A 25808-nucleotide genomic window follows, 5' to 3' on the forward strand; every position below is an offset into this window, starting at 1 on the left:
TTCCCCTCTCGACATTGCCAATAGGTTTACTATACTTGGTAGTATTTCTGCCACCAAACCTATTTCATTTGTTTCAACTATTTCCATTCTTTATGATCTGTATGCTAAGCCAATTACTACGACTAAGCCTACTCAATATTTTCATGCTTCCAAAACTGACTATTTTAAAAAGACATTTTCAAAGTTTGTTCTACATTGAACTGAATAGGTCCATGTATATAGATCCTTTTAAAGTTGCTTCCAACTACTTTCCCCCTAATTTTCATTGGACTCTGAAGAATCCAACAAAAAATCTCCAATTTTATTCTGGAATTCTGCTTCAAGCAAAGTCTCTCAATAATATTAAATCCATTTTTGACAAATATGATAAAACCAAGATAATTTATCATAATGCCTACATTCTGAATGTGATTACTAAAAAAGATTGGCAAACTCATCCCTATACTTTGAAAAACTCCCACAATCAGATGTTGTTTATTGTTACTATGATTATATTGATGCTTGGTTTAAATTTATGCTATTTCAAATCCCAGATCAGTCACACTCTTGGTTTCTAAACTTTGATAAGAAATCCAACATAATTTTCCACTTTGGTTTCAGCGATTGTAGAACCAATTTGGTCCTATTTATGAGATCTTTCCTAAAAGATTTCAAAAAGCCATCAAATATTTCTCTACTGCTACCCTCCCCAAGATGGACCATCACAATTCAAAATTTTGTTATTTACTCCATTTATACTAAAGATACAAGGTTACTTGGATCTTTAAATAGAACTAGGAACGGAATAACGACACTTTGGTTCGACATTGGTTTGTCAAATGGCAGGACAAATTTCCCCACACTAAAGACATTATTTCATCAATTGCCTAAGATTATCCTTAAACTACTCCAAATATCAAAAGCATAGAAGAATTTCTTGTTGTTAAAGAAACTCTCACTTTGCCTGAATACCTAGTTGCTAAGGCCACTACTTCAAAAATCTCTGATAAATCATCCTCTAAGTCCAAAAATAAGAATATTTATATTATATATATATATATATATATATATATATATGATAATAATTGTTGTGCAAGTGTTTTTCAACTAAACTAGATGAAGAAACAATGACATAAATTTCTATTTTTAAATTTGTGTAGATGACACACACTATACAATATTAATATGTCAGACTAAAATAATTTAAAGTTAAATATCTTAGTCTCTACCATGTCAATGGTATCAAATTGACTCGCAAATATGATTCAAAATATAAACAAAACAAGATAGGTAGAAGGTTTGTCGACTAAAGTTAAAAACTCTAAATATGAAAACCTTTGAATAAATACAAGGTGCAAATGGAAAAGTTTAAAATGTTTGTTAAAAAATTAAATTTTGATCAATCCCTTTTTTGAACCGTTAAGCCATTCTCAGACCCTCAATGACAAAATAAAAAGTCGACACGTCAATAATCCTCATCTAAATCCCATGAGCCACATTACAGCTAAGCAAAATCAAATACAAGTGATTGACTAAAAAACTTCTTTTGGAGCGAAGCTTAAACCACTCCCAAGTCCCCACTACCCACACCGCTGCACCTCACTTCCACTTCACACTGCCGCACCTCCCTAGCTTGTCGCAACCCTTAAGAGTGCAGCCAAGTCTCGAAATAATTGCAAGGTAACAAGCATATATTGTCATAAGATCATACATTGCAGCTCTGTCCACAAGAACACTATAGAAAACAAAGTCTCCAATGCCAAGTTTAATACCTCTACTCATCACCTATGCATTATCACTACTAGTCCACTCTCTGTTGTTCCCCACCCCCATCATCTCAACTAGTGGAGACATCTCCTCATCAACAATCTCAAACTCTGGATCTCGAGCTCAATCAGAAGCAACAACCAAAGTTGAATACTCTAAAGACCCACTGCTTGACGAATGCCTCTCCCACGAATGACCTACCAACGAGGAACTCTCCCCTTGATCTCTACCGTTGTCACCACCCTCATTTGGAAAACTCCCAACTTCAATAGAGGTATACTCAGAATTATTGTGATTGTCGACCACATTTATATTTTGTTGTCACGCTCAATAGCTAGTATAGCTCAACTGACCCAGAATCCGAAAGCCCACCAACCACCAGCCATTTCAAGGGCCCTCCAAGGCCAAGACAACTACCAAATCATATAGAACCAAAGCCACCAGCAAAACCCAAGTTGTCCATTTGGGCAATTTTGTGAACCATGTTGCCACAATTATTCCCAACGAGACCATATACGTTTGCCTCAAGAATATGGGTACCCCACTGGAGAACACAGACAGCACACCCACAACTGTAAAATTGAAAAGTAGCAAAAAGTAAGTGATAGAGTCGACGAGTATGGACAAATGCTGAACTATGGATAGGAAGATGGGGCCACCTGGTGCCAACTTCCTAGTTCAACCTCACGTCGATGCCAATAAGAGAAAAGCACAAAATCTCTCTCTATAAAATTGGAATCTCTCAAAGAAAATAAATTAATAGGTTTATGGTGTCTCACCAGACTAGTACCTTCTCAGGATCAAACATGCAATTTCATTGGTCATTCAAGAAGTGCCTTTAATTGTACATCATTGATCCTTAAATAGCCAACAAAATAGGATACTAATCCAACTAGGAAATAACAATTTCAGATAGAATAAAACTAGAAAATACTAATCTAACTAGAAAATAATAATTGCAGATAGAATAAAACTAGGAAATACTAATCTAACTAGGAAAGCAATAAATTAGGAAAAGATAATTATTAATTAAAATATATCCACTAATTATGGAGCATCCTCCTAATTTGCATCAATTGCCAGCTCCCCTAAAGAACTTGACTTTGACAAGTTTTGATGAGTGTAAGCAGCAAATAGATATGGATGTAAACGCTGCACTTCCAATGCTTGCAACCAAACTGATTTCAAATTTGGACGATTGTTCCACTGACCTAAAAACTTATAATACCCTTCTTGACGAGTTGTAATAAATTGGTGATCAAGACTAGAGGCAATCTCATCTCGAGTAGCTCTATTTGCTGGGACACGAAGAGTTGGTCTCTGTGATGCCTCTAGAGCTGGTAATGTGGAAAACTTATTTTCATCACCCTTAAACTCATTGAGATCATCTATGTTAAAAATTGGGCTAATACCAAAATCAGAAGGCAAATCAATGATATACACATTGGTGCCCAATTTCTTGCTGACTTTAAAAGGACCCGCCTGTCGTGCATGAAGCTTGGTAAAACTCCCCAGAGGAAATCGCTCTGATCTTAAATGAATAAGAACCATATCACCCACACTGAATTGCCTATCTTTGCGCCTTGCATTTGCAGAAGCTGCATAAGAATATGTATGAAAGGTAAGGCGCCGTTTGCATTCTTCCTGAACGTCCCTCATATAGCTAGAAAAATCTAGTGCAGCTTCGCTTGGTCTAGGAGGAAATGATAAGGAGTTGTTATCGATTGGAGTGTTGGGTCGAAAACCATAAACCACTTCAAATGGGGTGCACCCTGTTGATCTGTTAACAGAATTATTGAAAGCAAATTCTGCTTGTGGAAGTACTATATCCCAACTGGTGACATGATCTACGATGAGGCAACGTAATAAATTTTCCAAACTCATGTTGGTTACTTCAGTTTTGGCTGTCTGTTTAGGGATGGAATGCACTAGAAAACATTAACTTTGTCCCCATTTTTGTCCACAATGTCTTCCAGAAAAAACTCACAAATTTTATGTCCCTGTTAGACACAACAGAAGGTAGAACACCATGTAATCGGATTACTTCTTGCAAGAATAATGCAGCAATCTTTGAGGCATCATAAGTTTTTCATTGACAGTTTTGAAAAATGATCCACGGCCACCATAATTGAGTCATGTTGCCGAACAGTTTTAGGCAACCTAAGAACAAAGTCCATGCTAATATGTTGCCATGGCTTGTCCAGAATGGGGAGTGGTGTATAAAGCCCTGCTTGTTGCTTGGTTCCTTTATTTATTTGGCAAATCCGACAACGATCAACCACTGTATGCACATCTCTACACATCCAAGACCAATAGAACTGATCAACAACAATACCAAAAGTTTTATCATATCCGAAATGCCCAGTTAAACCCCCACCATGGAGTTCTATAATTAGAAACTCGCAGAAAGACCCACAAGGAATGCATAGCCGTGTTCCGTAAAATAGATATCCATCTCTCAAAAAATATTCACCACCAGATATGTGCACATGAGTAGATAGATTACTCCACACATTGCTAAAGTGGTCATCATTAGCATACTACGTTTTGAGACTTTCAAATCCTATAAAATTAGCTAAAAACATATGCAATAAGTGAGGTTTCCTGCTTAAGGCGTCAACCACCTTATTTTCAGTCCTCGACTTATGCCTAATAACAAACTCGAACTGCTACAAATAGTCCATCCAACAAGCATGTCGGGCATTTAGCTTCCTTTGAGAATTTAGATGCTTCAAGGACTCATGATCAGTGTAAAGAATAAACTCTCTATGAATCAAATATGGTCACCAATGCTTGAGAGTTTGAATTAAAGTATAGAATTCCATGTCATATACAGAGTATCGCCAACAAGTGTCATTAAGCTTCTCACTATAAAAAGTGATGGGGTGACCTTCTTGACTCAATACACCCCCAATTCCTACATGTGAGGCATCACAAGCCACTTCAAGAACTTTAAAGAAATTAGGTAGTTTAAGAACTGTTGCTTGCCTCATCTTCTCTTAAATTCCGATGAAGGCCTTGGCAATTGCGGCACTCCACAAAAAACTCTTTGCTTTCAAGCACTCAGTGATTGGAGCCATTATAGTGCTAAACCCGTGAATAAATCGGCAATAAAATATGGCCAAACCGTGGAAGCTCCTGACTTAAGAAGAATTCTGGGGCGTTGGCCAATTCTAAATAGCTTGCACCTTTGCGGAATTGACCTCGACACTTTGATCAAAAATTATAAAATGAAAAATTTGGCATTTTTCTTCATAAATAAACACTTGTCTCTATTAATATAAAGCTATTTAACTCTCAAAGTCTTCAATACTTGCTCGACATGGCCTAAATGGTCCTACAAATTTCGGCTAAAGATTAGGATATCATCAAAATAAATAACAACAAATTTACCCAAGAATGGCTTGAGAGCTTGTGTCATAACACGCATGAAGGTGCTTAGCACATTGGTTAATCTAAAGAGCATGACTAGCCATTCGAACAAACAATCTTTCATTTTAAAGCTCGTCTTCCACTCATCACCCAGCTGAATACGAATTTGATGGTATCCACTTCAAAGGTCGATCTTAGTAAAAATAGAGGAACCACTTAGCAAATCCAACATGTCATCAAGACAGGGAATGGGAAAACGGTATTTCACTGTTATCTCTTGTTAATTGCTCGGCTATTTACGCACATCTTCCAACTACCATCCTTCTTGGGAGTAAGTAAAACTGGAACAGCGCAAGGGCTAAGATTCTCTCGAATAAAGCCTTTGTCTAACAATTGCTGAATTTTTCGGCTGAGCTCTTCATTCTCTATTGGGCTCATGCAATAGTGCGGTAAATTAGGCAAGGTTGATCTGGAGATTAAGTTTACAGTATGTTACACATCCAGCATTGGAAGTAGTTTTTTCGGCATCTCATCCGGCATAATGTCCTGAAATTCCTCCAACATTGTGGCAAGTTTCTCTGGAACATAACCATCATCTTGTTTCATTTCACACCTTACTACCATTAGCACCATAGCTTCATCATGTATGACTCGAGAAAATTGACGCATGATCAAAACTAGGACGGCTTCCTTTTTGTCTCAAATTTCGAGATCTGCAAAGGATCCAAAACAAATTTCTTACCTTTAAAATTAAATGAGTAAGTGTTAGCATACCCATCATAGGAAACCCTCCGATCATAGAGCCATGGATGCCCTAATAGCATGTGACAAACGGTCATAGGGATTACGTCACGCCAGGCCTCGTCCACATATTTTTTTCCCTATGAAAATTTAACCAAACATCGTTGCTTCACTAGGATTGAGTTGTCTTCGTTAACCCAACTGATCCGATAAGGAGTAGGATGCTTCTCAATCTTCAGCCCCAAATGTTCTACAGCAGTTTTAGAAATCACATTCATGCCGCTGCCATTATCAATGATGACGTTCAAAGCTCGACCATTATGTTCCATGCGTGTGTGAAAAATATTGGTACGCAACCACTCAGGATTAGCCTTGAGCTATTTCTAAGTTCCGGTCAACACTTGATGTATCACACAACTAGGTAAATCTGATGCACCCAAGTGTTCTTCTTCATCGTGACTACCCTCATCGATCTCCTCTTCATCAATTTCTTCAACAGCGTCCATTACCAATAATTTTTTTTCACAAATAAAAGCTAACTTTTTTATGTCTTGTAGGACACACAATAGCATAGTGTCCAAAACCTTTACATTTATAACATTGTGGCCCTTCACTAGTAGCTTTTGCTTTTCCTTTCTGGTCTCCAATCACTGCACTTCTAGGTTGATCTTTCAGCAATGGTGGCTTTGGAATGAAGGTGTTGTGACACGTTCTGGTCTTAGATCTATTGATATCATTTTCCTCCCAACTGAGGCCCCCATTTGTTTCTCAATATGTAGTGTCAATTGATACGCCTCCTCTACATTGATTAAACATGCAATCAACATATCCTTGCATAGATCGCTACGTAATATGGTGTGATATCGAGCTAAAGTTTGATGTTTAGTCTCCACAATCTTGCTAAGTACTGTCAACTCGTGGAAGCGGTCCCTAAATTGATCAACACTTAATGACCCTTGCCTAAGTTGTAACATCTCTTCGAACATCATTTACTCATAATCAATGGGTAAATATTTTTCCTTCAGTCGCTTCTTCATCTCCTCCCTATTAGAAACTACTGGGTGTCAAGTACAACATAATTGTTCTTCCACACTTCTCCATCATGCTCGTGCATGCCCCTTCAATTTCATCCGAACATAATGAACTTTTCGATCCTCTGATACAGTAAACCAATCAAAATAATCCTCAATAGCCATTAACCAATCTTCAAAAGCGTTGGGCTCTAATTTCCCATAAAAATCCGGCACATCAACCTTCATCCTCTTAGTCAGTTCATCAAGAGGTTGATAATCTGCGTCATTTCCACCACGACCTCGGTGAAACTTTTGTCTATGACGTAGGATTTGAGGCCGACGATCCTCAAACTCCTGGTCTTGTTAATCTTCCCAATCTTCATCAACATCTCTATCACTTTCGTCCAACACCTCCCCACGAATTGGGCCACGCCCTCTTCGATTGAAAGGTCTAAACTTCTCTCGAGCTTGATGCTCACCCATGGCATCTAGTCGGTGAGTGAGTTACTCTAAAACTATGGCGATTTGATTGATTTGTTGCTGCAAATTGGGCTGTTTTGTGTCTTAGTTGTCCAAATTTTGGTTGTTTAGATTTTGGTTATTTGCCATGGCGTACGAAATACCACGACGGGTTATAGGCATGGGGTGCTAAGCTCCTTAAGTAAGGAACCTTGCTCTGATGCCAAAATTGGTGCCAACTTCATGATTCAAGCTAACGTCGATGCCAAGAATAGAAAAGTACAAAATCTCTCTCTATAAAGTTGGAATCTCTCAAAGAAAATAAATTAATAAATTTTTGGTGTCTCACCAGACTAGTCCCTTCTTAGGATCAAACATACAATTTCATTAATCATTCAGGAAGTGCCTTTAGTTGTATATCCTTGATCCTTATATAGCCAACAAAATAAAATACTAATCTAACTAGAAAATAATAATTACAAATAGAATAAAACTAGAAAATACTAATCTAACTAGAAAATAACAATTGCAGATAAAATAAAACTAAGAAATACTAATCTAACTAAGAAAGAAATAAATTAAAAAAAGATAATTATTAATTAAAATATCTCCACTAATTATGGAGCATCCTCCTAATTTGCATCACCACCCATGGTAGCGAGCATGAAAAAGACACAGAAACGAATGTAGTTGTTTAAGAAATTGGTAAAGTTATAATAGTAGAGGACGACAAGGAGGAAGGTGACGATGGCGATGAGGATGACGAAGACCAAGGCATTTAAGAGTGCGCCTTCAGCTTCTAGGCGGCAGAGTCAGAAGGGCTCTCGAGGTAGACGAGGTTGGCGGTGGTGCGGATGGAAATAGAGGAAGAGAGAGGAGAAGGGATTGGAAGGAGAGAGAGAGAGAGAGAGAGAGAGAGAGAGAGAGAGTAAACGAGGAGGACTACCAATAACATGTAGATTGAGACGGGGGACATGACACCGATGATCTCGACGCCGATTGATTCTAGGATGCTCGACTCCATCACATTTGGTTGGGGATTTCATCGCCCGGTCGTGGGCGAGAGCGTCCTCTACTGCAAGCGCAAAATTGAGCTACTAGAGAACGAGACAGTCCTCTGCAATGCGGCAACATGGCTGATAAATGGAGTGTCTACGTGACACATTGTCATTGGAGGTCATTTTTTAGGAGATAAAGGTTATGCCTGCTGGAAGTTATTCCCAATTTTGATAAACCAACCGTACATAAGAGCAATTTTTGGGATCTGGAGATGCATTTGGGGTGCTCCACGTTTTCGTGCATTGAGGGCACAAAAAACAAAAAAATCTTTTAAGGTGAGGGTGGTAATATGTGGTATAACCCTTGAACATACGCACATGACACAAAATAAATTGATTTTGATTTGGGTTCAAACGGATTCACTTAATAAGACACAGATAATAAATAGATCAATTACGGTTCAACCTATATAATTATAATATGAATAGATTATACTTTTTAAGTTTCATAATTGTTTAATTTTATATGCTAGTTTAAGGGATGTAATATTAATATCAGTACTTAACTGCTTAATATCTCAAACTTTTAAACTTTTTTTGTTAATATGTAATTTTACTTTATGAAAAAATCAATTTTATTTCATATCATTGATTTGGATATTGATAATATAATATTTTATTATGAATATAGTTGTAATTTTGAATGATTTATATATTTATTTACATATGAAATTCTATTAATTGGGTTAAACAATTATATGTACAGGTTAGCTTAACCTATCTATATGAAATAGATTAAATGGATTATGTCTAGAATAACCGAATAGAAGTTTATTATTAAACGGATTAAGCGAATTGAGTCAAATAACATATTATTTGTTATTTATATGAATCTTGTTAGAATTTTAGGATCTGATCTATTTAATTAAACGGGTCGTATTCACTTTAATCTATATAATCTACTACTTATTACTTGACAGACCCGCAAGCACGAATTGCCACCCTACTTTAGAGTGCTCTCTTACTATTGCACCACATCATTCTCACTGCAAGGAACCAAGTTCAGTCCATTTTCATGTATGACTAAGGGAGAGAGAAAATTCGACATGCTCCACCTTTTTCTCATTCTTTAAAAATTGTAATGAAGTCAAATAATAGTGCATATATATAACATTGCTAGATAGGAAGAGCACAAACCTTTTTGAATCATATTATATACCATACCATCTTCCTAATGTTCTGGCATTGACGATAACACTTGAATAGGTTACTTTTTGTAAGAAAAAGAATTTCTACGATTAATGAAGAGTGCCATATTAAGCGAAAGAGCATGGATTGGCACAATAGGTAAACCCTTCTATAGTACTGCAACAAGGCGGTACTGTTGAACATCTTAGAAACAGTAAGAGCATGACAATGCAGTAGTATGTAAACTTTACAAATAGTTATATATGAGGGAGTGAATTTCCCACTAACCCCCTTATACAGAGTAATACACTTCCAATTTTTTTAAGTACATATCTAGTTTAATGCGACGTCGAGGTTTTGCAGCATCATACATCTTCACGAGCAGCTTGTGTCATAAGTTGCAAGTCCCAGCAACTCTGGACCTTCTAGCCGAGGATTATTATCAAAGCTACATCATTGGAACGATATGAGTTTTGGATGATCACAAAAGGAAACAGCGGCTAGCAGTGAGATTAAAAATAACAGGATGGACATAAAGATGACACAGTAGGATTAACTCAAAGTTCAGCAGTAAATCACCATAAAAGCTGCCAATTCTTATAACAAAGCAAGCTAAAACATTAAAGAAAGGGGAAAAAAAGGAATGAAAAGTATGCCACCAGTTAAAAATACAATGCGACTAAAACAAAATATTTTTCATAAGTCAATGTGATTAAAACATTTTAATACTACAATATTGTTTTTGGCAATTAATATAACAGAGTAACAGACAACTGACATTTCCATGTAGTCATGTCACAATAGACACTAACAAAACTAATACAAGTTGCACCCACAATGAAGAAGGCCAAGTGGGTTGAAGCGTCTAAACAGCTCAAAACAAGGATAGGCTAGTAAAGATGCTCCGTCTCTGAAACTGGTTCCTTTCAACAACACAATCAGTAGTTTCCTTGTGCTCTATCACTATGCTTTTAGAAGTTTCCTTTGATATGATAGTATTAATTCATTGTGTATTGAAATATCCATCATTAGTTCCACAGTCAAATGATATTTATCTCTCTGCATTATTATTAGAGTGAATTTTGGATATGCTAATGTAAAAGGTTCTTTGCATGTTAAGTTGGTATAATCACAAGGCAGTACCCAATTAATTCAGGAAATTACAAGCTGAGAGACCCCAGACATTTGCACACTGTAAGATGATAATATTTGATCTTAACATAACTTTTCACCCCCAAAAATTTGGGTAGGTATTAGAGGTAACTTATAATTTATAAGTTGCACACGAGAATCAAATGCTCATATTCTTAATGTTTTCCTAGGCTGCACAGTTCCTGGATACCTGGTGCCAATCAAAAAAAAAAAAAAAAATTGTTTTCCTTGGCTGCTGTGTTTCTCTTGAACTCTATCATTTCATGTCCTCAATTTATTATCCACAATTACTTGTTAGTATTGCCATCCAATAATATGGAAAGCTCAACAGTCCATCTAGGAGCTTGAGTACTTTATGTTCTTCATGGTCCAATCCTACAGCTTGTTCCACCAACCTAATCCTATGAACCTGATCTAATTGCACAAAAGTGAATTTAGGATAATCTGGATTGTTCGTTAAATTCTATTATTGGAAAAACCTCTAATCTGGAATTCAATCTTAATAATGAGACCCGGTTCTAGTAAGGGGGCATTAGAACCTTTTCAGTTTTGTTTCCACTAAAGAAGATGTAGCTTTTGTACAGTCAGTGTGTAAAATTCTTTTGAGATCGATACAGAGAGAGAGAGAGAGAGAGAGAGAGAGAGTTGATTTCAAGGAATATTTATGCCTAAATCATCGAAAATGGCATTGCTAACTAATCTAACAGTGTGAGACAACCTTGAAGTTAATACTTAAATTACGAGTTTTTGGTAAATAGAAAGATACAAAAATCACTTAAACAACCAAACTATATAACCGTAAGTTACCATCTTAATCCTCAACCTTTCATATAGAAGTCTTGGTGCGAAAATATTTTGTGCTTCCCCAAAAATAAAACAGTTTATATCAACTCCACACTGAATTGGCTCATTCAATACCCAAGATCTACAATGTACCAATTGTAATGACCCGAAAAACACCCAAATGGGTCTAGACTTATTTTCCAAAAGGACTAGTCAATGTAATGATTGAAGTCCCTTGGAATCACTATAAAGGGCAAGAACCAGTCCATTGTTTCAAACATTTTTCATTCTCTGTGTTTTCTTTTTTTGATAAGTAAAAGAACATTTTCCAGTCTCTTATATTATTAAATTCTTTGGTAATTACATATTTGTATTGGACATGATGGCTGATAAAAATTTAAAAAAATAAAAATAAAAAAAAAATTGTCAATGATTTTTTTTAACAATTAATGAGAATATCATAATCACTTCAAAATAGCACGAAAGATATACTGTCTCCAACATGTGAAAATATTGTTATATGATCATGTACATGACCCTTTTGGTTGCCAATTTTGAACGGGTGGGAACATGCAACTAACATTATAAATCTCCAATTCCTACAGTCAAGGCAGAAGGTAAAATATACACACCAGTGGACATACCAGAGATGCATTACACATATGATACAATTTTAAATGAGCACTTATATGGAACAGGGGGGAACCAAGGGGGAGGTACAGAGAGAGCTAGAGAGATGCATTGTATTCTATGTGAAGTCTCAAACAATGGTCAGACCCATAAAAGTAAAAAAAAAGTAGTCAACTCTAGAAGTTAAAAAGAACATAATGACATGGAGATAGTCAGAGAAAAGATAAAATCGAAAATACAAAACCTCCCAATAGTTTGAACCAAATGAGGTTTTAACTTTTAAAACCTCCCAATATAATTTGCAATTGTTTATGTCAAAGTGTTACAGATATAAACTTAGCTTATAAAATAAATCATGAAGTGACACAATTTGATTGGATATATGCAAGACAATTCAACTTTATACCCCAAACTTAAACACAAGGACACTATGCCGGTTTCATGTTTTACTGTCTAACCACATAAGAGTACTTACTTTCCCAAAGATACAAACATTTAAAAAAAAAAAAAAAAAAAGCCTTACTTGTTCAAAGGGATGTGCTCAAATGGTCCGCTGGTTGGAATAGTTCCACACAAATCATTGTTCGAGACATCTCTGAAAAACAGAGTTTTCAAGTCTTTTCTGTAAGTGTTACCCTACAAAATAACATGAGACTGGATCCACCAAAAGGATATTAATAAAACTTACACAACTTTGAGGCTAGAAATACCAGTAAGCTCCCTGGGGATTGGCCCATTTAACCTGTTGTCATTAAGCCGTCTGCCAAAACAAGTATTAATGAATAATGAGAGACTATTTATTGGATGTGTTCATGCTATGGAAATTATACTTGAAAATACATAGGAGAGAATAATCATCAGATCAAGTAATTATACGACAACAATTTGTCAATGTCTAATTTGACAACAAAAAAAAAAAAACAATTTGTCAATGACTAATTACATGAATTTGGTGAAAATGTTAGCGAACCACAACATTTCTTATTTGCAGGTAGCTAACCACAACATTGATTCTTATATGTTCACTTGACATCCTAAATTTAGGCTCTTGGTAGATTCAGATGTCTGCCCATTTATTATTTTATGGGACCAAGCTGAGAGAAAATGAAGGTGAAAGGAAAAATAATATATCCAGCTCTAGTTAAGGAGGGCAATTGAGAGAAAGCAAATCCCAAAACAAAGTCTAATCATGCATAAAGAGAACACTGGTAAATTTAATAAAACTCACAGGAACACAAGAGACTTCAATTTCCCCAATGCAGGAGGAATTGTCCCAGAGATGTTGTTATTGTATAAATCCAAGCTGATGAGACTCTTCAGGTTACCAAGTTCTGAAGGAATAGTCCCTTCAATGTGGTTTTTATATAGCTCCCTGTATCAACAAAGAAAAAAGTGGTCTCAATTGATTAAAGGATGCCCCGATATGAAGAGGTCACTGGCAACAGATACTCATGGCAGTCAAAGCAGGAGACAAATGCCATTAAATATCAAATATGTGATCATTTCAGAAGTAACAATAAATCAAGTGAGCATACTGTCAAGAAAAAAATAAACATACAGATACTGTAGATGCTCTAGCTTCCCAAGTTCAGGCACCAAATGTCCAGATAAATTTGAATTACCAAGATCACTGCAATATCAGAACAGAAAAAGGAAAAAAATTATTCTTGAGACATTGCGACAAAGGTGCACATGTAACTTAAAAACTGCAAGTGTATCTAACATAATAACCACATGTTTGTACAATCAAACTTGGGTCGCTAATTCCACAAACCCAAATTAAATGTCAATAACGATATGTTGCTGATTTTACAAACTTTAAATGAGTAGTGGAGACTTTAGATATGGGCCTTTTCACTTCAAACAAAAAATACACTTGTAGGGAGAATCATAATATTGGTTTAAAACCTTGCGGTACATTTTTTATTAACATACATAGACTTGCGTATGAATATGCATAGCACAGAGTCCTCAGCATGCCTAGGCCCTTTTCCCCCACATCACTCCAAAGTCGAGAACTCCATTTTCGGTCATTCGTGGCACTAGTCCATGTTTGTCCAAAATAGCCCATATTGTAAACTTCTTAAGGTAAAACAAGGTCCCTAGACTATGACAAAGGCATATCTTGCTGGAAAGCAATGCAAACAACTGGAGGACATGGTGAAGCAAAGTTCCAATACCTAAAGGGTTGAAAAGAAAAGGAATGTTGGTTAGGAACAATAACATCCACATACGAAGTTTGCCTACGGAGAAAAGTTTAATCAAGTAGATTTGAACTTTTAAAGCAAGCGAAGTTATTCGAATCAGAATCCAAAAAGCAACAGGAAACAAACACAACTAGCATGGTTTTCACAGTTGAATTAAAAACCCTTTTCTCTAACCAAGTCTTTAACCACAATTCCACAACGCTGCATTCCATAAATATATAAAAACAAAACCTATTTTTTCTTCTCTCCCGCTCAAAGTCCAAGAATTACAAACTCAAAAGCCTTGTGCCACTAAAAAAAGGGCATTAAAATTAAAGCCGAAAAACTAAGCCAGAATATCAACCCAAAAAGAAAAGAAAAAGTAAATTGGATCAACTTCATTTGCTTCAGAACGAAAGATCAATAACAGGAGAGGGATATGAAAAACTGACAGGCGGGTGACGCGGTTGTCCTGGTTGCAGGTGATGTGGAACCAAGTACAGGGGTTAACAAGGGTGGGATCCCAGCTCTGGAGGACGTCGTCCGGATCTGTTAAGCTCCGCCTCAGCGTGTACAGAGCGTCCCCTTCCGAGTTCCCACTGACTAATCCTAGAGTAGCAGCCAGAAAGAGGCTCAAAACCCAGCCCAGTGCCGCCATGCCTGAGCTCGATCTCCTTTCCTTTAGGGTTTCTTTTTCGTTAGGTCTGGTTGGGTACGTCAGAGGCAGAGAAAAGAGGGTCAACAAAGACAGGAGGATCGGCTTTGGGAATATCAGAGTAAAACATGGAGCTTTTTCTCGTTTTGCTTTGTGTTGTTTAGTTTTGATTCGTTTGGTTTTTTTTTTTTTTTTATGGGTTTATCGTTTTTAATTAATTATATTTTTTGAAGTGGTTGTTCCACTTCACTTCCACTTGCACGCACAAAGCCACAAACTGCTCTCGAGATAAAAGATTCCATTTTAGGATTCTTTTTCTTTGCCTTGGCTTTTCTGTATATCCTCTGCTCTACCTTTTTTTTCTTCCATGTATATCCAGATATTTTCTGTTTAACGGGTCAAAAAGTGGGAGTCAACAAAGTTACCATATTCTGATTCTTTACTTCTTTCTAGAAGGTGCCAAACCAAACCAAAATCATAGATCAGTCACCCTTCAACAAAATCATACAGTAATTATGTTGTGGATTTGTTTCACTGCTTCCCTCCCACACACGATCACCTACCATCAAAGAGTCAAGTAGTTTGGGATTATGGGAAATGATTTCGATACCTAAGTCAATGTTCACAATAAAAATCTCTTTTTCTAGACAAATGAATAAGGTGACCTTCACATACCTAGGTGATATATATATATATATATAACCAATGAGACTTTTGATATAATGTAATAACGAGCTCATCTGTCATTTAAAATTCGAATCTTGGAATGGAGAACATGGCCAAATTCAAATGATTAGATAGCTCTTCTTGCCCAGGAGATTCTTAATCAGTTATTCTTTTTATGGTTGGAATGGATTGGGCTATCAAGAGATCTTAGGTTATTAGGTTAAGTTGTAAACCTAATAACCCAAGCCCGTGTAATCACTGTAATGGCCCAATAGGCCTCGGAGTGGTATTAAGCCCCTTCCAAAATAATATACGTGTTTTTAAAAGATAAATAATATGTAAAGTCTTTTAAAATAGACAAATCTCGTGTAAGTTTTTTTTAAAAAAAAAAAAAAAAAAGTGGACTCTACTTTGTGTAAAACAACTATTTTTTTTAGTAGAGCCCAATTTTTTACAAAATACCTATGTAGAACTTGTACCTAACATTACTTTTCTCGGGTGTTGTTTATACTTATGGATAATTTCATGATTATGAAATGAGATAATTTTAAATAATTTGTCTGAAATTGAAATTATTTGTTATTTCTTATTTCAATGAGGAAATGCATTAATGTCAAGATTAGTTTGTAGTCTTTTAATTAATTTGGGTTGCATTGCCGGGATGTACACGATTGTAGTGCACCTGATGTTGTCTTTCTTATGTTTGGATTCCTAGCCTACGGCAAGAACGGAACCTGAATCTTTAAGAATCGCTAACCCTAACTTACGAGGGTCAATAATGGGTATCGGCCTATGAAAAGTGAAAGACAAGTAAAGGTATTTCATGCATATTTCAGATTCATGTTCATGTTATTTAGATTTATAACTACAAGTATACATGGTTTCCAAGAAACCTTATCACATGGCCCAAGGAGACAAGCAGAAGCCTAAATCATGTACATACTCTCTTTTATATTTTTTATGTTTTGACAAAGAATGTCATCTCTATTTATTATAGAGAATCTTTTATACCTAGTGCTTTGCTAAAGAGAGAATTTTAAAGTCAAAATTAGTAGCACTTGGGTTCCCCTAGACTTTTAAAAATTAAGGATGTTCTAACCCTAGGGGAGGCGGTTACACATAGTGGTGAAAACCAACTCTTTTGGTTTGGTTTCGATCAAACTTATATACATGGATAAATGCGGCCAGTAAAGGAGGAGAAAATCAATGACGTCGGTTTTGACATGATCTTGGTCGGTCATCGATGTCCCTTCGGCGTTGCAATGAGATGGAAAGTCAATTGTTTCAGTGTCACGAATGGTTCTAAACTCATAGATGGTTTGGCGTGATGTGAGAGAGAGAGAGAGAGAGAGAGAGAGAGAGAGAGAGAGATGCACGACAGATGGCAAATAGAGAGACATGCACCACTGTGGCACTGCATGAGAGAGGAGAGAGTTTGAGAATAGGGAGAAGAAGAAGAAGAAGAAGAAGGGAAGAGAGGTATTAAACACTAAATTAAAACGACAACATTTGGTGTATTAAACCAAATAGCATCATTTCATTCTAATGTTTTTTATCTAAACTATACGTGTAAGTGAAATGGCGTCATTTTATCAAAGATATATATAAAAATATATATTTATATATATAATCAACCAGTTTGGCGGTTTGAACCAGGTTCAAATCAGAACCAAATTGGCCGACATTAGTTTCAACTTATTTCTATTGCCAACCAACCAACCAATTATCTATAAGTTTCAAACGGTTCCATACTTCGACGGTTAGTCACTACAACAAATAAGGTTATTTCCAGCAACTAATTTTCGCTGAAAATAGTATAATATTCGCCGCAAATACACATTTCCGTCAAAACAATATTGCCCAAAACTCGCCACAAATTTTAAGCCAAGATAGACTTTTCTCAGCTATTGTGCACAGTGATAGAAATATTTGTCTATTTCCAGCAACTAACAATCGCCGCCAAAAGTGTAAAGTTTCGCCACAAATACTTCTTGCCACCGCTATTCATGTTTATTATCATTATTATTATTATTTTGCATTTTTTTAAAAATTATATCAATTTTAATTCACTCAAATGAAATGAGCTTCTTTTCTTTCCTCATAGCAAATAAAATGTTTTTTTTTTTCTCACAAGCAATCAAGAATTAATTGACCACAAACTACAAATAAAAAATATCAATCAAATAAGAGACAATAGAGATTGCTTTAAAACATTGATAAATCATGCAACAATAAAATATATATATTGATCGGAAACATCCTCCAAAAAAATGTCCCATTGCTCCAGACTGAGCTTATACGTATTAGAAAAATATATAACAATTAAGAGAAACAAAAAATATAGATTACAAGTGACATTAATGATCAATTTCATATTGGCTGCTAGAGGAAAGCACACGTCCTTTGCTTGCTTGGTTTCTTCTTTGTTTTCAGTGGCCTCAAAGCAACCTTTATGGCACCATCAAACACAGCCTTCACATTCTGAAAATCCAGAAACGAGAGTTTAAAATTTGCAAGATCTATAAAAGTTTTCGTTCAAGCAATATTTTAACCAGAAGCAAACAAAGGTCTTATATAACTTCGGATCGAGTGGGATTCTTGAAGTTCTTATTGTTAATTCTCTGATAAATATTTTAGCCATTTTTATCATACTTACTTATTTGGGCTGATTATTAAGGAAATAGGTACGTACGTACCTGCTGAGTTTTAGAACTACACTCTATGTTGAAGACTGCACCGATCATTTTCTTCAAGTCCTCACCCTAATCATGATCAAATATTTCATGTTAAACCAACAAATATTTGACTAAAATGACAGTAAAAAATTGCTTTAATGATATGATTTGCACATATCAGAGCAGTTGTTATCGGTGTTACTCCAGGATGATCAGACAAGAACTGCTTGTCTTCTCATAAATCTGTAGATAAACGTTGTCTAATAAGCGCACTTGATATTACGACAAAATGGGAAGCCTGCAAAGTTTTTAACGATTTTAATTATTGGGTTGTAAAAAGTAGCAAAGGTACGATTTGCATTCCAAATGTACCACTTGGAGTAAAAGAACCGACGGAGAATTGATGAGAAGCTCCTAAGGCAGAGGAAGCACCAGATTTGGATAACAAATTTCAGATCAAATTATCAAAATTTTGAATAATCAACAAAGAAGACATGGAGATGTAACCAATATGGAACACTTTGTCGTATGGAAATAACTTATGCTTCTAAAATTACATTGTCTTACCAAGTTTGGTGCCCACGAGCAATTGTCTTACGTCATATCTAACTGTCCAACCATGTGCAACTTTCAGGAATATCTTAACATAGCCATCCACCTGATAATAATCAGAATGATTAGATTAAGGCAAAGTATTTGAAAAGTAGAAGAAAGTTGTTACCCTAAAGCTTAAAAGAAACTTTAGAATGCAAACAATTCTAACTCATTAATTCAAAAAGTATATCCCAGTGTAGAAGAAATCAACAGATATGTCATGAACATGATATAGCAAGCGCCTAAAAGAAAGCAGGGGACAGAACAATCTAAACACATGAAATTGAGGCAACAGCCTACAGCAATCGTGACTATATTCCAAAATGATAAAAAAATAGATACAAAACTTACTCATTTTAATCCTCCATCATTTTCAGCAAGACAAATGTGAAAAAGCAAAAAAAACTGCTAATAAACAATTGACTTATAATAATAATAATAATAATAATAATAATAATAATAATAATAATAATAATAATAATAATAATAATAATAATATAATAATAATAATAATAAAGAAAAAAGAAAAAAAAAAGAAACCTTTATCTCTCTCACACAATTGTCGTTATCTTCTTTTGGGAAGGTTTTATGGAATTTACGGCTTCCAAATAAGATTAAAAATTTTATATGGAGGGCTTGTAAGAATAGTTTGCCTACAAAACAGCTTTTATTAGTTGCCTGTCATTGCCATCATGTTGGTGCATTATGTATTTGAATACTATTTCTATGCATGAATGCAGAAGAATTTTATTCTCAAAAAAAAAAAAAAAAAAAAAAAAGTCATACATACTCATGATTTTACATCACTAGTCAATCTTACACCTAAAAGTAGTGTTGGAATCTCAGAAGTACATTGCTTAGTTTATATGGTAGGACAAACAGCAATGTACTTGAAAAACTGCATTTTTCATTTCAATTTTTTTATTTTCATCCAAACAATCAACATTGCTCAGTTTATATGGTAGGACAACAGCAATGTAAACTGAAAGTTGAAGCATTGGCTTTTTAGCCTTTATGGCAAATTGACCATGCATGAAAAGACTTTTTCTTTTCTGTCTTTTCACCCTGTTTGTAATATAGTTTTAAGTAAAACTTTTGTATTTACCGTAAGAGGCTACCTGGCAAAGGTGGTGGAATACCATTCTTCTACTTGACAACTCTTAATCCAACTGTCAAAAATGCAATGGAAGATGAGAGGGCTTCTTTGACAATCAGTGAATACCCTATAGGAACTTGTGGCAATAAAGATTCCAAGAATCCCTCATGTGCGAAAATTACACTTATTGGCAAGGTCTGTTGCAAAATAAAAATGATCTAATACTAAACTAGACTGGCCACATGAATTGTGTCTTTATTATTAATTGCTCTCGTTTCCAATTCACTTTTAGCTTCTTTTTTGGTTACAAGTCATCAGACTTTGCTATATGTACAGACAAGTATTAAAAATGGGCAGCAGATGACCAAAAAATTCTAATGAACTAATGGATACCTAAATGATGCTTACTGCTAAACCAAAAATCTATTGACACTCTTGTTGCAAATACTGGAGTATTGTTTCCTAAGCTTGTTAAGGAAATCTATCTACTGACTTACGTGCTCTGTCCGTATAAATTGTCGACCCCAAAACCAAGTGGTTCAGAAACAAAGAAAAAAATGAAAAGAAGGCACCTCCGTTTTGTTTCCATTTCACCATTCCCTTCCAAGAATCAAATGACCCCTAATTTACATTGAAGTTTACAATACTTCAAATAAACAACAACAACAGCCACAATACTTCAAATAAACAACAACAACAACAGCCACAATACTTCAAATAAACAATACTAGTAGCCACAATAAACAACAATAGAGTTGGAAACAAAAATTCAGAGTTTTTACTTCAATTCAAGAAATCTTTTAGCTCCATATATTTAAACTAAAAGCTAATAAAATCCTTTCAAAACCAACATGAAAAAATGTTTGTTAGACTGGAGCTATATTCGAACCCTAAAATTGAAAACCCCTTGATTACAACCACAACAAAACAAATCAGTCCCATATTCTGAAAATCCCTTGTCAAAATCGTTACAAAGATGGTACAATCACAAAATCACAAATCTCATACTTACCAGATGGCTTGAGTGGTGCTGCGTCGACAGGTAACGGCTGGAGTGGCTTGCTTTTGTGCGAAGGAAATGTTGCTCTCAGATTTTTTGGTAGCTAACAAAAACAAAATCAAAGAGAAAAGGGAGAGAAATGGTGGACTCCGTGAAGTACAGTGACTGAGAAATGTTGCTCTTGAATCCGAGCGAGAGTTAGAGAGAGAGAGAGAGCAGGGTGGGGGGAGGGGGAAAGTTGGGGGAAGTGATGCACGAGAGTTAGAGAGACAGGGGAAAGTTGGGGGAAGTGGAAATTTAAAAGACTTAGAGCATTAGTAGTAGGCTTAACAAATTTTAGGTAAAATTTAGTTAGAAAATTCACTTTTACAAATTTTATCTAACCACTTTTTACAATACCAAATAATAAGCTCAACAAATCTTTCACTATTATATTAAAATATTAATTTTAAATTTTTTATTTATTTTAATTCTAAGTGTAAATTTAAATATTTATTCGTCATTAAAAAATTACACATGGTCATAATCAAGAACTACTTTTTCCTTAAAATAAAAATGAAAAAAAAATCAATACACGAAATTCAACAAATTGCATAATCAATAACTTATTAATACATGTCTCTGTATGTGTCGGTTGTGTATGTGAGAGAGAACCAGCAGGTAGCATCTTGGGAGTAGAGGCAGCAAGAAGTAATTTTTTATCACAAAATAATATCGGGCTGGCCAAATTTAGCTAGTGAATTAATCTTTGGCTAAAATACTATTAATTTGTTGAGTCTATTAAAATGTATTAATTGTGCATCCTAGCTATTTCTTGGCTAAAATTTGACTTTATTGAACCCATTACTAGTACTCTTATTACAACAACTTCTAGTCGTGGTAATAAGTCAAGTTAAAGGCAACAAAATTGTGGCCAACTTTTTGTCACTATAATAAGTTATTAAGACGACTGAGAAATATGAAACTGAGGTATATTTGGCCAGACTATTTTTGGTGACCAAAAGTCACAGGAAAAAATCTTTAATTCCGGCTAGTTTTTCGCTGAGCCACAAAATTCTGGCTTAAATAAAAATATGTGTATTTCCTGCAATATTAATGTTGCCAAAAATAAAAATAGTCCAATCTACTCTCTTTTTTTGTAGTGAGTCTGCGTCGATCCTGGCAGGTGTACCCTCGCCCCCCACTTGCATGGATTTCTTTTGGTGTAGCACCAACCTTCACCCGTACTGAGTGCTGGCAGCTCGGTCGTCTATACTCTAGCAAAACAAAGATTGGACAGGTGGGTTGAGATTGCAAGGTCCGCCACCTAATCCTAAATAACATAAGAAAATAGTGATGTTTAAAACGAAGGATCACAAGAGAGACCAAGTGGCCATTCTCAAGAAAAGAGGAAGATGATAGGATGGTACAATATGAGACCTACCAGACAACAAATGGTGAAAAACCAAATCAAAACCAGCCATCGATAACATGACTTGAAATTTTGACTTTCTTTAGTCAAAAGCAAACATGAACGAATTCTGTAGTTAGAGATTCAGCTTACAACGTACAGCCCGATTAGCTATTAATGGGCCAAGCAAAATGACTGAAAAGCCTAACCGCAACACGAAATTGAGCTCATGAAAGTATACGAAGGTAAGAAATGTGGGTCCAACGAAAAAATAGAAAACAAGCATATTGTGAGTAACAGTGTCAGTGTGAATAGATTAAATAATTTAAATGCATATTTAGAATTACGGTAAAAAATATAACTTATAATTTTACTGCTTATAACTTATAGTTTAAATAATAAGTTTTATTATTCAAAAGTTATTTACTGTTTAGTAATCATATTTTTAAAACACTTTCAAATATATTATATTTGCTTAGAAACAACTTTAAAAAGTACTTTATGAAGTAAAAATGAAGATTATTTGATTTTTTTTAAAAACAATTATGGCCATATCCTTTAAAGTTTAAAATTGTAATTATCATAAAGTTGTATAAATATTTTTGCTCATTAATAGTCTTTATAAAATTCTAACTACGTTTTGCATTATTTGAAAAAACACATTTGAGAAAAAATATCAAAATGATACTTTTCCTTAAACGTAATTTTTTGGCTTATTTGATATTAAAAAGTACTTTAATATCAAAAAAATAAAAAAAAAAGGCCCAAACAACCTAATCTTTCTGTTAAAGAACTTTTAATGTTATTTAAACACTTTTTAAGATTCCTAATACAATTCCAAACAGATCTTAAAATAGAAAAGATTCCTAATACAATTCCAAACAGATCTTAAAATAGAAAAGTAAGGATTAATTACAAATTCAATATCTTAATTTTTCGTCAGCTATAAAAGGCCACCTCAATTCTTTAAAAAAAAATCTATTCATCATCCATTTTCTCATCATTCTCTCACTATCTCATATTATGTCATTAGATGATAGACTTAAAAGTGAAATATAATAAATAGTTTTCAATCATCTAATACTACATCATGAGATAATGAGTGTCATTACTCTTTCAACTCTCAACATTTATACTTGCTATTTCAAAATTTTGTAATTTCCAACTTTTATCCATCAACAGTTAGTGAATGTTTGAAATTGTGGTGGAAAATATAACTTATAGTTTTATGGCTTATAATTTATAACTTAAGTAATAAATTCTACTATTAAAAAATTATTTATAATTTGGTAATTATATGTTTAAAACACTTTCAAACATAATACGTTTGTTTGGAAATAAATTAAAAAAGTACTTTCTGAAATAGAAATGACTATTATTTAAATTTTTAAAGATTATAATCATATTTTTAAAAATTTAAAAGTTGTAATTATCTTAAAGTTATATGGATATTTTCCATTCATTAATAATTTTTTTTAATTCGAATTATATTCTACATTATTAAAAAAAACAAGTTTAAGGAAAAGTATCAATTTTGATTTTGTTCCTCAAACATACTTTTTTAACTTATTAAAAATTAAAAGTATCCAGTTATGTAACATCCAAATAACTTGATTTTTTCATTAAAAAGCTTTTAAAACTATTTAAGTATTTTTAAATATTGTTCCTCAAACATACTGAAAAACAAAAAGCTGTTAAGTGCTAGTGCATGAGATGTGGGCATTTGTTTTTCAGACTAGTGCACCATGAGCTCGATCCTCGGACCAGAGCACTTTTGACTAGAGTAGTATTGATTTGGCCACCTCTAGACCCTGTGACCGATTATGCTTGAGGTGACTTGCTCGACACCTTTGTCTAGATCGGCCAGCGGCCCTAGACGTGGGGCAAATGGGTGGCCTTTGCTGCTGTGCTCTTCTACTGCTCGGCTTATTGATTGAGAAACTGCTAAAGTTTTTTTTATCAATCCAATTCTTGTGAGGATCCTAACCTAGCAAGTCCTCCTGCCTATTAACCGAGTAAGTACCAGATTCCTGACCAATCTTTAAATGGAATAAACAAAAGGGAAAATGTGTGATTGGATTAATAAAAAAGAAATAATATTTGCAATTTTTGAGCATATAGTTTCCGCGTACTTTCTTTAAAAAACAGTGGGTATATTTGAAATCTACTTGAAAAAATTATTTTTTTAATAGGAGTTTCACCCTTTTTCAAATAGAATAACGATGATTGTACACTCCAAAACTGTATATGAGCATGACAAAAAGTATAGATGATTGGAAGAAGAATTTATTTTATTAGTTAAAATAAAATATTTATAAACAATGATTTATGGATGACTAATAGCTCCCTATATTTAGGGAGCTATTGTTCAAATCTCAAAACATTTTCTTAAAATAGACAACCAGATAGAGAGTGGTTTTTGTCAAAAAGTTACAAATTTTTACTAAAATTTAGGGAATGAGATGCTATTTGTATCCAGATGCAGATGGATCAAGAAGAAGGTTGCAAAAAACCCTAAAAGATGGTCTTTAGTCGTAGCATAAAAAAACTACAATTTGACAGTCCCTTATTTGATCTAAGGGTTGTTTGGGAATAGGTTTTATCTTATACCATTTTATCTTATCTAATTTTTTTCTCAAATATTACACAAATGTAAATACTTTTTAATTTTAAATATTTAACTTTTTCATATAATAATTATAACTTTTCCAAACTTTCAAATAAAATATAAAAATAATTCAATTATTTCAAATTCAAAAACAAAAATAATATTAAAATATTATATTATAGCTATTGTAAATAGTAATAATACTAGGCTCAGCCCATTAAAAAACCATCATCAGGAGCAAGGTCCCCCCCTCCCCACCCCCCAATCATCCCCAACACCAATCCCCTCCCCCCACGCCCCAAAACAAAATATCCCCAACTCCAATCCCCTCCCCCCTACTCCCTTGTTTACCATTAAGTTTTTGCTGTGGATTATAGGTGGCCTTGAGCCAAGATCCATACTGTGGCCTCAATCCCTTGCCTCGCATTGCACTCTCCTTCAATCCCCTGCACCCCTCCTCACCATGACAAATCACACCACAATTAAAGCATAGTTTTGGAAACTTCTTGTACTTTAGCGGGATCTAGATCTTATTCCCTAACAGCATTGCCGTCCTCCTTTGCACCACCTTCTTCTTCATATAAACTTCAATTTTGACTTTTAAGCATTTTCCACATCCAATTCCATTTTCACAGACATCCACCTCTCTCACCACCCCAATGGATGAACCAATTCGATTTCCCATCTCTTCCATCATGCAAGCTAAGGGAAGATTGAATAACTGCACCCACATATATTCTCTATCAAACTCCAAGAATTGTGGTGGTGTAAAACCATCGAATAGTTTTAATACAAGCAAATGATTATCAAACAGCTACAGTTCACCTTCTATCACCCTTACCATATCATGCCGATT

At 34.7% G+C, this 25808-nt stretch overlaps 1 protein-coding gene, 1 long non-coding RNA gene and 1 pseudogene across 2 annotated transcripts; all 3 read right to left on the reverse strand.

The window, feature by feature from the left end:
- Positions 1–2080: 2080 nt before the first annotated feature.
- Positions 2081–8572, reverse strand: LOC122293680 (annotated as a pseudogene).
- Positions 8573–9645: 1073 nt separating this feature from the next.
- On the reverse strand, positions 9646–15083 carry LOC122294785 (leucine-rich repeat protein 1). Its single transcript, XM_043103748.1, has 6 exons — positions 14721–15083; positions 13641–13712; positions 13311–13454; positions 12771–12842; positions 12606–12677; positions 9646–9965 (listed from the first exon to the last, which is right to left on the reverse strand). Exons 1-6 carry the CDS (start codon positions 14924–14926, stop codon positions 9893–9895), a joined length of 639 nt encoding a protein of 212 aa, XP_042959682.1. The 5' UTR covers positions 14927–15083; the 3' UTR covers positions 9646–9892.
- Positions 15084–17793: 2710 nt separating this feature from the next.
- Positions 17794–21200, reverse strand: LOC122294004. Its single transcript, XR_006237437.1, has 3 exons — positions 20967–21200; positions 18286–18922; positions 17794–18070 (listed from the first exon to the last, which is right to left on the reverse strand). It is a non-coding gene; the product is annotated as an uncharacterized LOC122294004 (long non-coding RNA).
- Positions 21201–25808: the final 4608 nt, after the last annotated feature.

This window comes from Carya illinoinensis, chromosome 14, assembly GCF_018687715.1.
Source record: "Carya illinoinensis cultivar Pawnee chromosome 14, C.illinoinensisPawnee_v1, whole genome shotgun sequence".
Lineage (NCBI taxonomy): Eukaryota > Viridiplantae > Streptophyta > Magnoliopsida > Fagales > Juglandaceae > Carya > Carya illinoinensis.

Coding starts and splice junctions, on each gene's coding strand:
- LOC122294785 (XM_043103748.1), bottom strand. CDS start 14,926: ATGGCGGCACTGGGCTGGGTTTTGAGCCTCTTTCTGGCTGCTACTCTA. Junction 13,713..14,720: donor GACAACCGCGTCACCCGCCT/GTCAGTTTTTCA, acceptor CTGATATTGCAG/TGATCTTGGTAATTCAAATT. Junction 12,678..12,770: donor ATTTCTAGCCTCAAAGTTGT/GTAAGTTTTATT, acceptor TCTGTTTTTCAG/AGATGTCTCGAACAATGATT.